The sequence below is a fragment of the Balaenoptera borealis genome (genome assembly GCF_965194805.1).
Source record: "Balaenoptera borealis genome assembly, chromosome: 1".
In the NCBI taxonomy this organism is placed as follows: Eukaryota; Metazoa; Chordata; class Mammalia; order Artiodactyla; family Balaenopteridae; genus Balaenoptera; species Balaenoptera borealis.
The window spans coordinates 4,624,140-4,638,823 of NC_138860.1; the positions used below are offsets into that span (position 1 = coordinate 4,624,140).

Sequence of the window (14,684 nt, forward strand, 5' to 3'; positions counted from 1 at the left end):
CGGTGGGGATGTCGAGGAGAGAAGATTCACACAAAGAACAATATTTACTCACCGGGCTTGGCCACTAGAAGAGTTTCTCATTTAAAAATTTTAAGATAAACTCATATAATCAAAACTTGCATTTATCTTAATGACGACCCTAAGGTACCATAAGATGCTAAAAAAAAAAAAAAAATTGTGAAACATCAAAAAATGGACAAATAACTAAATTATTTCATTGATGTCCACTGTATCAGTTAAATATTTTAATGTTAGTAATCTATTTATGGTATATATCCTAATTCATTATAACCCCCAAAGTTTGTTAACTAGAATGCCCCATTCTCTAAACATTCGATAAGGCTAAAAATTTACTACATTTTTTTATACGCCTCAAAATGCCTAAAATAAAATTGAAAGTATAAATGAATAAAATTAAGAAGCTTTAATTTTTTAAGATGAAGTCTCTGCCTCCTTGACAAGTAAACTAGTATCAATTACTAAATTATTCTCCAATTTAAAAAATACATAATATATAAATTATTCTTACAAATGCTTCCTAATTTTCATTTGCTCAAGTATCTACTGAAAGTTTCAAAGAAGCCTATAAGGATTAAATAATGAAATTGATAAAAGCTACAGGACGAATTCCGTAATCACAGTGAACACTGAAAAAGAGACTGAATATATGGCTATAAAGTGTTACAAATATATTAAAATCACTGTATGCATTACGGAAGAAGCTACTGCCCACAAATTTCTAATTGCATGCAAATCCTAATGTCTAATTACATGCAAACATGCAAAATCTTTAATCTAAAATTAACACATGTAAAAAAGCAAGTTATACTCATTAATATACTTTAAAAAGTGATTTTCTTGATGAATGCTTTAAAATAATTATCAAATATAAGTAAATATAAGTAAAACAAATATCAAAGAATATTTGTCCTTTCAGAAAGTTTTTTTGAGATCACCCGGATCAAAAGGGTAAATCTGAACAAATACTGTATATTATCACTATTTATGTTTGTTTGTAAGTATACAAAAGTGCTTTACACAAAAGTGACTCTAATAAATGTCACTGACTGACAATGGATGTCCCACAGTAAAATAGTATTATTTAGGCATACAACTTAAGAGTAAGAAAAGACAAATTAAGCATTAATGAACTAAGGATCAAACTACTTCACCTACTATTAAAAAGTCAGGGTAACAAAGGTCAAAGAACTGAGACACAAAAACCCAAAATTCATGCTATAACATCACGTCTACCAATTCCAATTACACAGCTCTAATCAATGAACTAAGTATAATAAAATAGAGATTAAGTGGACCAGATCAAAACAATTCTTTGATAATCTTCCAACACAAAGAACTGTGGTTCTAAGACCCAGCCCAACGCCTGTGAAGACTTTCCCAACCTCCCTCTCACCCTGGGCTCCTCAAGGTTGCGCCCACTGTGGTTCCTCTCTCACTATTTTAGACGTGTCTTGGCTGCACTTCCACTGGAATCCATGAGCCCCGTTATTTCGTTCGTGTTGGTATTCTCAAAGCCTTAACACGCTAACCACCGAACATCAGGTGATCGCTAACACTGGAGAAGTGAACCGAATGAGCAGCAGGAAGGGAAGCAGGGAGATAGGGCAGCAAAGCCAGTATGTGGAATTTCAAAAATGTTCCATCAGTTAAGAACCATCTTAATTTTGGCAAACAAATCATGACGGGATGTGGGCAAATTTTCCAGAAGGTTGGTTAATGTTGTCATACACTGCAGGCTCTCAACCTCTTTATGATTTCAAAGAAGGAACGTGCATTCAGTACACACTCTTTCCTTTCCACACACAGGTAACAGGCAAACATCCAGGAAAGTCACCAGGGCTTCCGGCACGTTGGCCACAGAGAAGTGAAACCTGACCCACAGGACAAAGTACAGAAGAGCCTGGAGAACGACGCTGAGGAACCTGCACGCTGCTTCTAAAGAGTCTCATCAAAGATTTGTGAGCAGAGCAAGGAGTTATAAACGCAACATTTCAACACACGAACTCAACCAGGAAGGATTCGAGGAGAGCTGGAAAGAGTGACACGGCCCTTTAGACGAGTAAAGTAGCCTTAAAATAACAAATTGCATGAGGAAATCCAATGTTTGATTCCTTATGAATTTTCTGAAGAGGGGCTAGGATTCTTCAGACAGGAAAAGAAGTCTGGTCAACAACAGTTTAAAACATTTTCATACTAAACTGCAGAGGTGGATTTTTAAAAAGGAAGAGCCCTGGTCTTTACTGTTCAGCGCAAGTGTAATACATCACAGAAATCAATAACATGTCTGAAATGCAAATATATGTCTCCTCACAAAGGTTTAAGATACTGTTCCCTAATTACAGAAGCTAAGAATATCTTTACAGCATCATTTCTCTCTTGTATAAAGGAGTTACATTTGAACTAGAAGATGTCCCAATAGCAACCCTAAGAAGCACAGAAGAAGGCAAAGCCCAAAGGACAAACTTGAACTCGGCAGAGCGGGAGGCAGCGGTCTGGGGTTTACCATGGTGTGAAGTGGGGGCAGCTGGAGGGGCATCTGCCCTGCACTGACTGGAAACACGACCGTGCGCATCCACTCCTGTCCATGCAATTTTCCAGTCAAAGGAAAGAAAGATACAGGCAACCAGAAACGATGTAGATGGTATTACAAGAGGCCTGGAAGAGCTTTTGTTCTTCCTCCCTCCCTCCCTTTTCCCTTCTTTCTCCCCTTCTTTCTAAGTATTTCCAGTGACAAGGTTCTGTGATTTAAAACGCAATCCTCAGAGACAGAATTGAGCGCTGTCTCTCTGTCCACACTCAGGGTTGGGGGCGGGGGGTAGGGGGCAGAGGGAAGCCAGGAAGGCCACAGGGACTCCACCTGGATGGTCTCTCACTCCATCCATCCATGCATGCATCCACCCACCCATCCATTCATCCATCCATCCATCCATCCATCCACCCATCCATCCACCCACCCACCTACCCATCCATCCACCCATCCACCCACCCACCTACCCATCCATCCACCACATATCCATCCATCCATCCACCCACACACCCATCTATCCATGCATCCACCCCCCATCAATCCATCCATCCATCCAAGCATCCATCCACCCACCCACCCACATATCTACCCATCCATCCATCCATCCATCCATCCACCCCATCCATCCATCCATCCATCCACCCACCCACATATCCATCCATCCATCCACCCACCCACCTACCCATCCATCCACCCATCCACCCACCCACATATCCATCCATCCAGCCAGCCAGCCAGCCCCACCTTGACACCTGGGGCAAATCAGCAGCTGTCTTCTCTCTAGTCCGTTCTGTGTATTCAGCTTGTACTTCTACCTTGAAAATAACCGACTGTGAAGATTACTACCCTCCTAGAGAATCCATGGTGAATCGTCACTTCCCTCCTACTCAAAGTCCCGCTCCTGGTTTCAGAGCTCTCCGGGACCCGGCCTCACCTCGACAGCCTGGCTTCCGTTCCAATCCCAGCCACGCCGACAGCTCATACTGACATTTCCTTTCTGCGAACTAGGGGAACCAGGAGTCCACGCCACAGGGTTTAACGTTTCACTGCTCTAGATAGACTCTTTCTCCCTTCGTGAGCAGGAATAAAATTGCTAGCTTCTTTTTACCCCCCGCCCAGTGCCCAGAGATACACAGTAGAAATTCAATACATTTAAAAAATGGATCAGAGTTCTGTTGTTAGGAAATAGTCATTCCCAAAGTCATCTGTGTCATAAACACTAATATCTGCATTATATATTTTATGTTCTTACTGTAAGTGGCAGATTACATGAGAGAAGACGGCTACCCTCACGTGCTGCTGGAGCGAAGGTCAGTGGTGCAACCGCTGGAAGAACTCGGTATAAACCTGCAGCACTGACCGTGCGCGGCCCTGGGGCTCATCACTGCCATCCTCAGGCACGTGCAAAAGGGAGATTCTTGCATGTGTGCACCAGGAAACATACACAGGAACATCACGGAAGCACTGTTTGTAACAGCAAACAACTGTACACAACCAGTAGCACGTAACGAGAACTGGATAGTATACACACGTAGTATGTAATACTACACATACACACGCATATCTACATACTGAATACTAGATATATAAAGAATAAAGCATAGCCACACACACCAACATGTGACGACATTTACGTAAGTTCAAAAATGCAAAAGCAAACAACAGATTTATTCAGAAATGTATACAGATTTGGAGAAAACTCTAAAGAAAAGCAAAGGAACAATACACACAAATTCAGGACATGGTGACCTCTGAAGGAGGGGAGTGGCAGAAGTGTGTCAAAGGTGAGTGGTGGATATGAGAGCATCTGTCCTATTCTTTATATCTAACATATGCCCCATAAAATCTTTCATAAATATTTACTATTTCCTTAAAAATATGAGTGAAAACTGTTCACCTCTGCAATAGCTGTTGCAAGTATACTGATCCCATACGAAATTTAAAAAATAATAATAATAATAAGAGGACACTGGGGTTTTGCTGGTCTCGACACAGAAAAGACACCAGGGCTGCAGAGTAAAATGGGAAGCCTACAGGCAGGTGTGAACAACAACGACCTTCCCTGAAAAAGGGACGTAAAACTGTACGATGTCAAACACACGCTGGGGCAGAAAGGCAAGTGCTTTCGAGACCAGAGGCGAGTAGACCCGTCAGGGCAGTGACCCTTCCTGGGCTCGGGCTGGGGCAGGGCCTGGCCAGGTGAGCTGGGGCAGGTCCACGGACCTGGGGAACCCAGACAGAGTCAGGACTGGAGAGCACAGCTGATGCTAGAATACCAATACAACGTGTGGATTTTACATAGGACATCAATCCTCTAAGTTTACCTATTTCACTTTTTTTTTTAATTCTCCAGTAAATAAAGTTCACTTCAGTTTTCTTTCATTTATTGCCAGTATGGCTCTCTACATTAACGAAAACCTCCCCCTAACCTTGCCTGCCGTTTACTGACTTTATTAGGCAGTGCATTCTGTGAGCCTGGTTTCCTTCTGCAGCGCCTGCAGCTCAGGATACAACACGTAGCCACACGTCCAGTTAGGAGCCATGGTGACAACTCAAACCTGCCTCTTAAGACCTAGAGCTGTGAAAGCTTTTCTAAGATCATTCTAGTCATTACTGAATCTGGGTGAACGAAACCAGCTGAATTTTAAAAGTAATATTAAAACTAAACAATGATTTCCACCAGGTTTTGCACTTAATGCAAGTGTTTACAGTACAATTTTTATTCTTTCCCATCGTTCTCAACTTAAGACTGTCATGACCCAATCATTCAGGACGTACTTTTCTCTATTTATTCTTCACAGAGTATAATTTTACATGGATTTATATAATTAAAGTCATCTTACCTGCACTTTTTTTAAAGCTACTGGTACTCCATCCAAGAGACAGGCTGCTCTATAAACTTCACTAAATTGCCCGCGACCAATTTTCTTTTCTATTCGAAAGTTGGCTAATGTATTATAGCCCATATCCGGTCGTAAGGCCTTCTGTAATTAAAAAAGTCAGAAAAGTTTTCAATCACACAATATACACACAATCATTGACTGTCTTCACATAAGTAGGTGATTTCTATGGTAAACCTGCAGACAGCCATTCACTCGACAAGTATTTATCGAACCATTCATATTATATAAAAATACACACATATACATATAAATCCACTTAGTCCAACCTGCCAACTAATGTATGAAAATCTTCTAAACTTCACGACAGTCATTTAAGTTCTACCAAGAACAATTCCAGTGGCAGTGAGTTTACCACCTCATCATTAAGGTTTTTTTAAAAAGACGTAATTTTGTAAAAGCAGTTTTGGGTTCACAGCACTATTCAGAGGAAGGTGCAGAGGTCCCCCATGCGCCCCCTGCTCCCACACGTGCACTGCTTTCCCCGTTACCAACACCCCCCCCAGAGTGGGACTTTCGTTACAACTGATGAACCTGCACTGACACATCATTATCACCCAAAGCCCGTGGTTTACGTTAGGGTTCACTCTGGGTGTCGTACATTCTATGGGTTTGGGCAAATGTATAATGACATGTATCCATAATTGCAGTATCATATAGTATACTTTCACTGCCCTAAAAATCCTCTATACTCTGCCTATTCGTCCCTCCCTCCCCACTAACCCCCAGCAGCCACTGACTTTTTACGGTACCCATAGTTTTGCTTTTACCAGAATGTCACATAGTTAGAACCATACAGTATGTAGCCTTTCAGATTGGCCTCTGTCACTTAGTACATAATTACATTTTTAAACAATATTTTTTTGTTGTTTGTGGAAAATGTCGTTTCTTTTTGAAACTAACACTTCTTAGTACGTACTACGCATCAGGCACTGTACTAGCTGCTAGGGAAACAGAGATGCATCAGAAATGCTTCTGCTCTGAAAGAGCTTACACAGGTACAGGGACGGGGCTCTCAACGGTGCTGAGAAAGAATTATAGGTGCTGGGAGGCAGCACCACAGCCGTCCCCATTTGGAGGCAAATCCCAACTCCTTATATGTTTTATCCACTGTCCTAGTTCTTTCGTTCATTGTTTACAGACTCATTCATTCATTCAACCAGTCATAGGACAGACCTGAACTGAACACCCACTAGGATCCAACACTGTCTGCTGCTGAGGTTACCACACATATCCAAGGAATACTGCCTTTTAAGCTCCTCGTGACACTCATAATCTAGCCGTAGCAATCTACCTATAAAAACATAACAATAGTTTGGCCATCATAGGCCCTTTAATCTTCTCTTTTTTGGCTAAACACACATGGGCCTCTCCCAGATTCCTGGATTACTGATAAGTACACTCTTCTTGGCCTTTTACCACTCTGCTCACATCCTTCTGGACCTACTCTACTCTGAGCCGACTCGGAGTAAACATGACATTCTTGCGGGGCCTGACCGGGCACCCTCTAGTAAGACTGAACATGAAATACCTATTAATGCAAGCAAAGGGTGCACTGGTTCCTAAACCCACTAAAGTAATTTGAACTCTTAGTCCCTCAAACAAACCTTAATTAAGGCTGATGACCCCATGACTTAACGTAAAAGGCTATTTTGACATATGGGCATTACATTAACCCCTAATTCATGTTACCTTGTTCATTTCACTACATCTATCATGCTGGCAAAAACTCTAAAATTCTGCTCAAGTTTCACTGTCATTCAAATGCAATGTTTCTCAAAAAGAGAAAAAAGGTAGCAATAGTTTCTACTCTTGTGCATTGCCTTTCTTTCTTCGGAAAGTCCAAAATATTGTCAAGAAAAATACCACTCTTCCTTTAAGACATGCAAAATAAACAGAATACAAATTTCACAAATTCATTATATAAATATAAAACCATAAATAATTGTTAGAGTAACAATAGTAACATTACTACAATAATAAAAGGTTCTGTTTTGGTACCTACAACTTAACAGGTCCTATAAATTAGTACTTCATATGCCATCTAATTCAATTCTCATGACAATCCTATAAGGCAGATGTTATCAAACCAAATCTATGTCTAGCTGATTCCCAATCCCCAATTCCCAAGTATAGGCTTTGCTATACTGCCAGGTTACTAAACAAAGTCACCTACAATGTGATACAACATTATGGGACCCTACATGATGATCCACAGTATTTTCAAGTTCAATTTTCAATTTCAGGCCTTTTGATGAAAAAACAAAACTGGGACTAGAAACATGTATGTCAAAAATGAAAATAAAAATAAAATTATAAAATAAAGGGAGACGACTTGCCACTCTGTTCATACATAAGATTTCTTTTTGTGGTCACTGAGATGAATTTATAATTAAGTGTCACTGTGACACCTACTTAACAAAGGAAACTTACAAAGCCTCACTTCTCAGATATATTCAGTGGATATTAGCAACTTTTTTAGTTTCCTTAACTTTGTTTCATTTAACGAGGAGAGACTTTTTAAATTGTCCAGGCTTTTCTAAAACATCTTTTTTTTATTTTTTAATTTACACACTAGGATAGTCTGCAACATCTGAGAAATAGGTTTTCTTCCTCTCCCCGAAATGTACAGACCATTCCTTCTCCCCATGAAAACCTGTCAATCTCAACAGTGAAATACAGCTTCATCATTAGGAACGGTATCACGCAATCCATATACTTTAAACCTGACTGGGAATTCCATCTTCTGTCTGCACAATAACTGACAAATATTAGCGTGAACTGCTAAGGCAGTGTGACAACCGCATGCTGAGAGCAAAGTCTCACTAATGTGTTTTGGCATGCAGGTTTGTAATCACACATTTACATATGCAATGACCTACATTTGCATGTCAGATCACACACTGTCTCGGTTTATTAAGGCTGGGCACCTCCCTGTGCTTGGCGGCCAGAGCGGGCGAGAGAGGGCCAGAGGGCGGTGTTTTTTGGCAGTTGAGGGATGAACTGCCACCAAGGATTAAGTTGATATGGCCTGAGCATTAGACACTTCATTAGACGTAATCTGTTTAACAGTGGGCAGTGTATGTAAACTTCACAGCCCATTTGCGGCACCTTTTCCCCCCATGGCCTTTCTTCAAAGGGCAGTGCGGGTGAGTGACAGCTTGTCTCATCTGCTCCCATGTCCTGTCACCCAGTGTAGACGTGCAGAGCTGACATGAGAAGGAGCATAGCTGCACATCTCCGACTAACCCCCGTCTCTGTGCCACGCTGCAATTTGTATAAAAATAAGCCTGTGTAGGATGAGGTCTCCTTTAAGAGATCGCCAGGCAGGTAATACATATACTTTGGTAATGATTCTCTGATACTGTATTCAATGCCACACTTCATTCTGATGAGTTATGCCCCATGTAAGCAGCACTGTATGAGGTGCTTAAAATAAAAAAGATGATATCAAATCAGTGCCCACGCAAGTAAAGAACTATTTTTAGGAAAGAGCTATATTCTCTTTTATGGATGACGTCCAATTCCCCATATTCTTTAGCTTAGCATTTGAGTCATAATGGGAATAAAATAACCCAGCAAAATAATGAGATTCAAATCAGTATAAAATGTACACCAAATAAAATCACTTAGATTGCCTTTCCGTGCTCTCATTCTGGTGCATAAACTGGGTCTCAGTCTCTGCAGTCCCTTAATGACCAGGGTATTCGTCTGAGCTGCACAAAAATGGCTTTTGGATTTGATGTGAGTCATTTAAAGGATTTTCAACTTTTGTGAAAGTAAAAAGCTACTCTGTTTCTTCCGTAACGCACTGACGCCTCACCTACGACAGGGGCTCTCTCAGTCACCCTGCACCCGCCCTGGGCCTCCCCACCGACCACACCGTTTGTCCCGACCACGCCTAGAGCTCTGGCCCCTCCGTGCAAAGCGCCTGCGGGCCCCAGGCCCTCTGAGCAACCGCGCTCCTCGCACCTGGCCAGCCACAGCGCATCTTGGAGACTGAGTCGCCAGCCCTTCTCAGGAACGGCCCTCAGCTCACCAGGAGGCCTTACTTGCTCCTGCCCCTGGGCCCCTGGGCCTGCACAGCAACCCACAGCAGCCAACTCTCCAAACAGCTGTGCAAACTCAGGCACTGAGCTAGGTTCCGGATCTCACTGGATTTTAATTATTTGTTCACACGTATATATTTCTCCCTCCGAACACAGACTTTCTCAAAGACAGAAACTAAGTTTTATCTTTGTGCCCAGATGCCATGAAGGCAGCTCAACATGAAACAGACAATAAATATTTACTAAATAAGTGAACGTAGCTGAAAGAACTTAATGAATATAGAAGTTCTAAGTGCACCCGCGTGACTGTAACCACGGAGAAGCTCCCAGCAGGTCTGAGGGCCAAGCTCCACGGGGAGCGGGGAAGCTCCAGACCTGCGAGTGGACGCTGTCTCTGCCAGTGACAGCTTCCCGACAGGTGAGACAGAGGCTCCCCTTGCACCCCCAGCAGGACAGGGGAGCTTAGTGCGAATTCACTGCCCTCTTAGGGCAGTACAACAAGCCCTGTACCTGTGCTCTGAGGCCGGACCTGGGCCAGGCGGTACAGAAGAATCCACTGAGTTCCCAGAAAGCCCCACAGAAACGGCACAGGTTCTGGAGTCAGTGAGCAAGGCCTGGGCTCGAAACCCCAGTTCTAACGCCCAGTATCTTTCTCAGCTGGGCCAGCTACCCAAACCTTGTTTCCCACTTCTCTAGCACAGGGGTGAACCCCCACAAAGAACTGTGCGTGAGTGTCCCCTGGGACAGAGCCCAGCTCACGCACGCGCTCACCGTCACCTACGCCCCCTCCCCCAGGGGTGCCAGCGCTAACAGCCTGCCACCGACCCTCTCTCCCCACAGGCTCTGGATTTGTACAGCCTCCTGCATGTCCTCAGGTTTTCAAGACTAAAATTCTTTAGTCTTGACCTCAATTTTCTTCTTTGGTCCTCTTCCTCTGGCTGAAACTGGAGTTTGTCTGTATCTACAGCTAGGCTTCCCATATGCCAGCCGCATCCTTACTAGGGTCTCTGAGTACCGCCCAGCCTTGGGCTCTGCCTTCCAACCAGGACATCCCAGTTATCACGTGGACTGTCTTCCTGATTCATGAATGAACACAGCCTGACCCCTTGGGTGTAAGGCTCCTTGGTGCCATACACTAGAGCCAACTAAAATTATTCTGCCCGAAGGCCTCCTAATTGTTGTGGGGGAGCATGCAATAAACAAAAGCACGTGTGGCGGCAATTCAGCTATCGGGGTGGAACATGCTCACAGTAAAGTTTAAAGTCGCAGGCAAAGTGAAGACAATAACTGCTTGAAAGCCCATAAACCCTACAAGTTTGAAGCTGCAAGCTCTTCGTGACAAAACAAACTGAGAAAGGGTGTGACTGATTCAGCACAGGGTAGCTTCTAAAATTACTAAATAAAGACTACATACCCCATACAAGAATTTTCAAACAGATTCATTTTTGGAATAAGTCTCAAAATATAACTAATTAACATGAATAACATAACTGTAAGCCTACATGTTGTTTTGATATTGTTATTGTTTTATTGTTTGTTTTTATTGTTATTTTATTTCTTAATTACTAACTATAAGACACCCACAACTCCTTAAATAAAGGACACAATTAAAACAGATGTTGGAAGCATCTGCATTACATTTTTGTGGTAAATTATGTTTAGTCTCTTGAGATATGTGAATCTGCAAGTTATACTATAAAAGAATCCTAAAATCTCAGAAACACTGAATACTCAAAATCACATATGACAACTAAAAAAAATCAAACTCTAGAGCGAAGGAAGCTTTTTATAACACCTTAAGTGTTCTGCATTCTCATTAATGAAATCTCTTGTTGATCTGAATGCACTTTAATTACATACCGCCAGATCTTACTAACTAATTGGGATTAACTTCTACATGTCAGTCTGTTAACTGCTTCCTTCACATAAATACTTTTCATTTTAAAATAAAATTCCTTCTGCTGTGCCACAGGCTCATACTATCACAGGTGCAACCACGTTAAACAATTAATAATTTCCCATGACTAAATTAATTTCTTTAATTTCCTTTAAATTTGAAGGCAAGAACATTTAATGAGCAATAAGATAATTCGGGGTACCATTATGGTGATAACTCTCTCTGGGGAAATTAGAAGTGTCACAGCATGGACTCAACAGACTCCCCAGAGAGAAAATTATGTCCTGATAATTCCTAGAGGTATTGTTATCAATGATCTAATATACAAGCCAGTATTAATTGCAATATTTAACATCATTAATACGGTTTTCACTGTTACTGCAAATTCACCTCTTACTGGTGATTTTCATATTACCAATTACGTAATCTAATAAATTATATTTATGTTAACATTATTACATTTCTCAAAAATTTTAAAGTTACAAAACTTCAAAATGCCCTTCAATTTTATTTGGCAATAAAGCTCATGCCATGTATGATCTTTAAAGAGATATTACTCACCTCCAAACTACACAAACTAGAACATCCTTTTGACAATATCTAACATAAAGCTGTTATACATTATTTTCTACAAACCTCACCAGAAATAAAAAAAAAAAAAAACACATATTAAAAACAAAAACAAAACACCACATGTGCCAGCAGAGTCTAATTAGTCACGCTTCTTCCCATTTGAAAAATGATCTCCCTAAAATTTCTTTAACTATTTCAAAAGTAACCTATTCCTAAAGACACTAAGTGTCTGAGATTTACATCAGTTGGAACAATATGCCATTAATCATTATAACTGGCTTTTTATCAAACAAAGGAGAGAATTCACTACAGCATAAGAAAAATGAGTGATCAAATACAACCAATTATCTAGTTAAACATTTATAAGACCCCAGGATTTGTATCATTTAATCATCATTAGTTATACTACCCAGCATAATCACTATATCCAAATTATGTAACCAGAAATACTGATGACCTTTCCCAGCATTTCATGAGTAGGATAATGACGAAGACACTCCCATCTGCCCCATGAGCACCACCAGCCATACCTGGTAAAATTAAATATGGCAAGCAAAAGCCTTCCCCTGAGAGAAACAGAGACAGACACAAACAGAGGGGAGAGGTTTTCTACAATGTATTCATTTATTCCTCAGTTATTAATAGAGGAGGGAGATTAAACAAATACATAATCCAAAACAATAAAAAGACAATAAGCAAATACATAATAGTATCTAATATTTAAGCACTATGCAGAGAAATAAAATAGAGTGATATGATGGAAAATGAGTGGATGGTTATTTTAGAGTGGGTAATTCTGGGATGACCTTGGTGAGAAGGTGACGTTTATGGTGAGATTAAAAGACCCGAAGGAAAAAAAAGGGCAGAAAGAAAACCTGGAGAACAGGTCTCGAGGAAAGAATGAGCTGGGTGTGTTGAAGGAACGCTGGCTGGAGGATGGAGAACAAGGGCGACGGGGTGAGGAACGAGGTTGGAGGTGAGCACGACAAAACCGCACGGCACTCTGACAGCACCAGGGAGGGACGTGGGTCTCCAGCAGGGAAGCACTGTACTGCGAGCTAACACACATTTTACAGGGACAGCTCACGACGCTGGTGGGGAAGGAATGGAGAGGAAGACGAGTAAAGAAAGAGTGGAAGGAAGCAGGGAGGCTGGACAGGAGGAAGTGGACCCGACCTGACTGCTACAGGGAGGTGCGAACAGCAGACGGAATCAGGATATGATCTTGAGGTGGAGGCAAAGGAGCTGCTGAGGAATTGCATACGAGGAGAGAGGGGCAGAGAGAAATCAAGGATAAATCATGGATCTGGGGCTTGAGCACCTCGATGGATAGTGAAGCCACTGACCGGGATAATAAACAAGGCTAACGAAGCAGCAGTGTGGGCAGAAGGCAGGTAATAAAAATGTAATACAGGATATAAGACGACACAGAACCAACCACTGGCAGAGAAACCTGTGCTCCAAGAGCATCACCGGCAGAGCGTCGTCATCGTCACCCTCATCCTCATCCCCATCATCGGGGTTCTTTCTACGTGCCAAGCACAATACTAGAAGCGCCATAGCTCATAGGAGGTAAAAACTATGATTCCTCTAATTTATTGATAAGAAAAGTGAAGCATACAGATGTTCAATAACCTGTCCTCCATCACACAGCCAGAAAGTGGGGCATCCAAGAATTCACCCCAGGCAATCCGACTTCAGGGCTCAGGCCCTGAACCACCCCACTAAACAGCCAGCGCTTCTGATTCCTCCCAGCTCCCCCACGTGTTCCTCCCCATATAAATTCGGGTGTCCACAGGGCTCCATCCTCAGCCTTCTCTTCTCACTTGGCTCATCACTCTGGGCCACGTAACCCATTGTTCCATCTCTTCCCATCTGTTGGTTCTGGAAGTTAGTGTTGAGTTAAACTGATCCGTGGTGCTCCCCTAACCCTCTACTGGATACCCTATCAGAACTCTCCTAGAAATTCCTCCTCCTCCATCCCCCTATTCTCCTACACTGAATGATACCCAGCCAAGGAAAAAAAATAAATAAAAGGAATGCATAATTAAATGTATTCTACATAAGTGTTCCTGGAAAAAGAAGTGCTTATCAAAATTTCTAAATCTGATGAATATTTGTTTTATGAATATTTAGTGAGAAAGATGTATGAAACATAACCACAGTCATATGAAAAAGTCATAATATTCACATAATAATAATATAAAGGGAGACAAAATATAAAGGTATGCTAAATGTAAAATGACACAACCAAATTCTAACAAACATATTAGAATCTATACATTCAATGTTGCCCTTCAAACAAGCACCCGTGAGAGGATATGGACTTACTCCAGGAAGGCTTCCAATACTGAAAATATGTTTGAAATTCCTCCTTGGATTGTAATCAGTTTGTGAATCACATGAAAATTACTGGTCTCATTTAAGAAGATATCTCATTTTGATCGAAAGAAGAATACCAAGACTATCTACTTTTTTCACCAAGTACATACTTGGCTCCAAAGGATTTCTGAATCTTCCAAATAGTACATTCACCCTCAAAAATGGAACAATTTTCATTACTGTATTTATTAAAACTATATTTCAGGCTCTGAATGCAATTCCAAATAGAACTGGGAAACTGTTTAGATTAATGCCGACCTCATCTTTGCCCACATCAGACTATTCAAATAGAAACTTCCAAGAAAGCAGATGAGAGAATCCTTACCGTATTCCCA

The 14,684-nt window shown here is 41.5% G+C and overlaps 1 protein-coding gene across 13 annotated transcripts in view; it reads right to left on the bottom strand.

The window, feature by feature from the left end:
* The window catches only part of NEK7 (NIMA related kinase 7), a 158,974-nt gene that overhangs the window by 83,124 nt on the left and 61,166 nt on the right, over positions 1–14,684 (bottom strand). For 10 of the 13 annotated variants that reach the window (XR_014245558.1, XM_082395340.1, XM_082395339.1 and 7 more), the window contains one exon: positions 5,392–5,532. The exons of the other annotated variants lie outside the window; for them this stretch is intronic. Coding sequence is in view for 9 of the 10 variants with exons in the window: in XM_082395340.1 (XP_082251466.1) it covers positions 5,392–5,532 (141 nt within the window). In the remaining variant the exon portion in view is untranslated. The remainder of the gene's footprint in view (positions 1–5,391; positions 5,533–14,684) is intronic. 13 annotated transcript variants of the gene reach the window in all.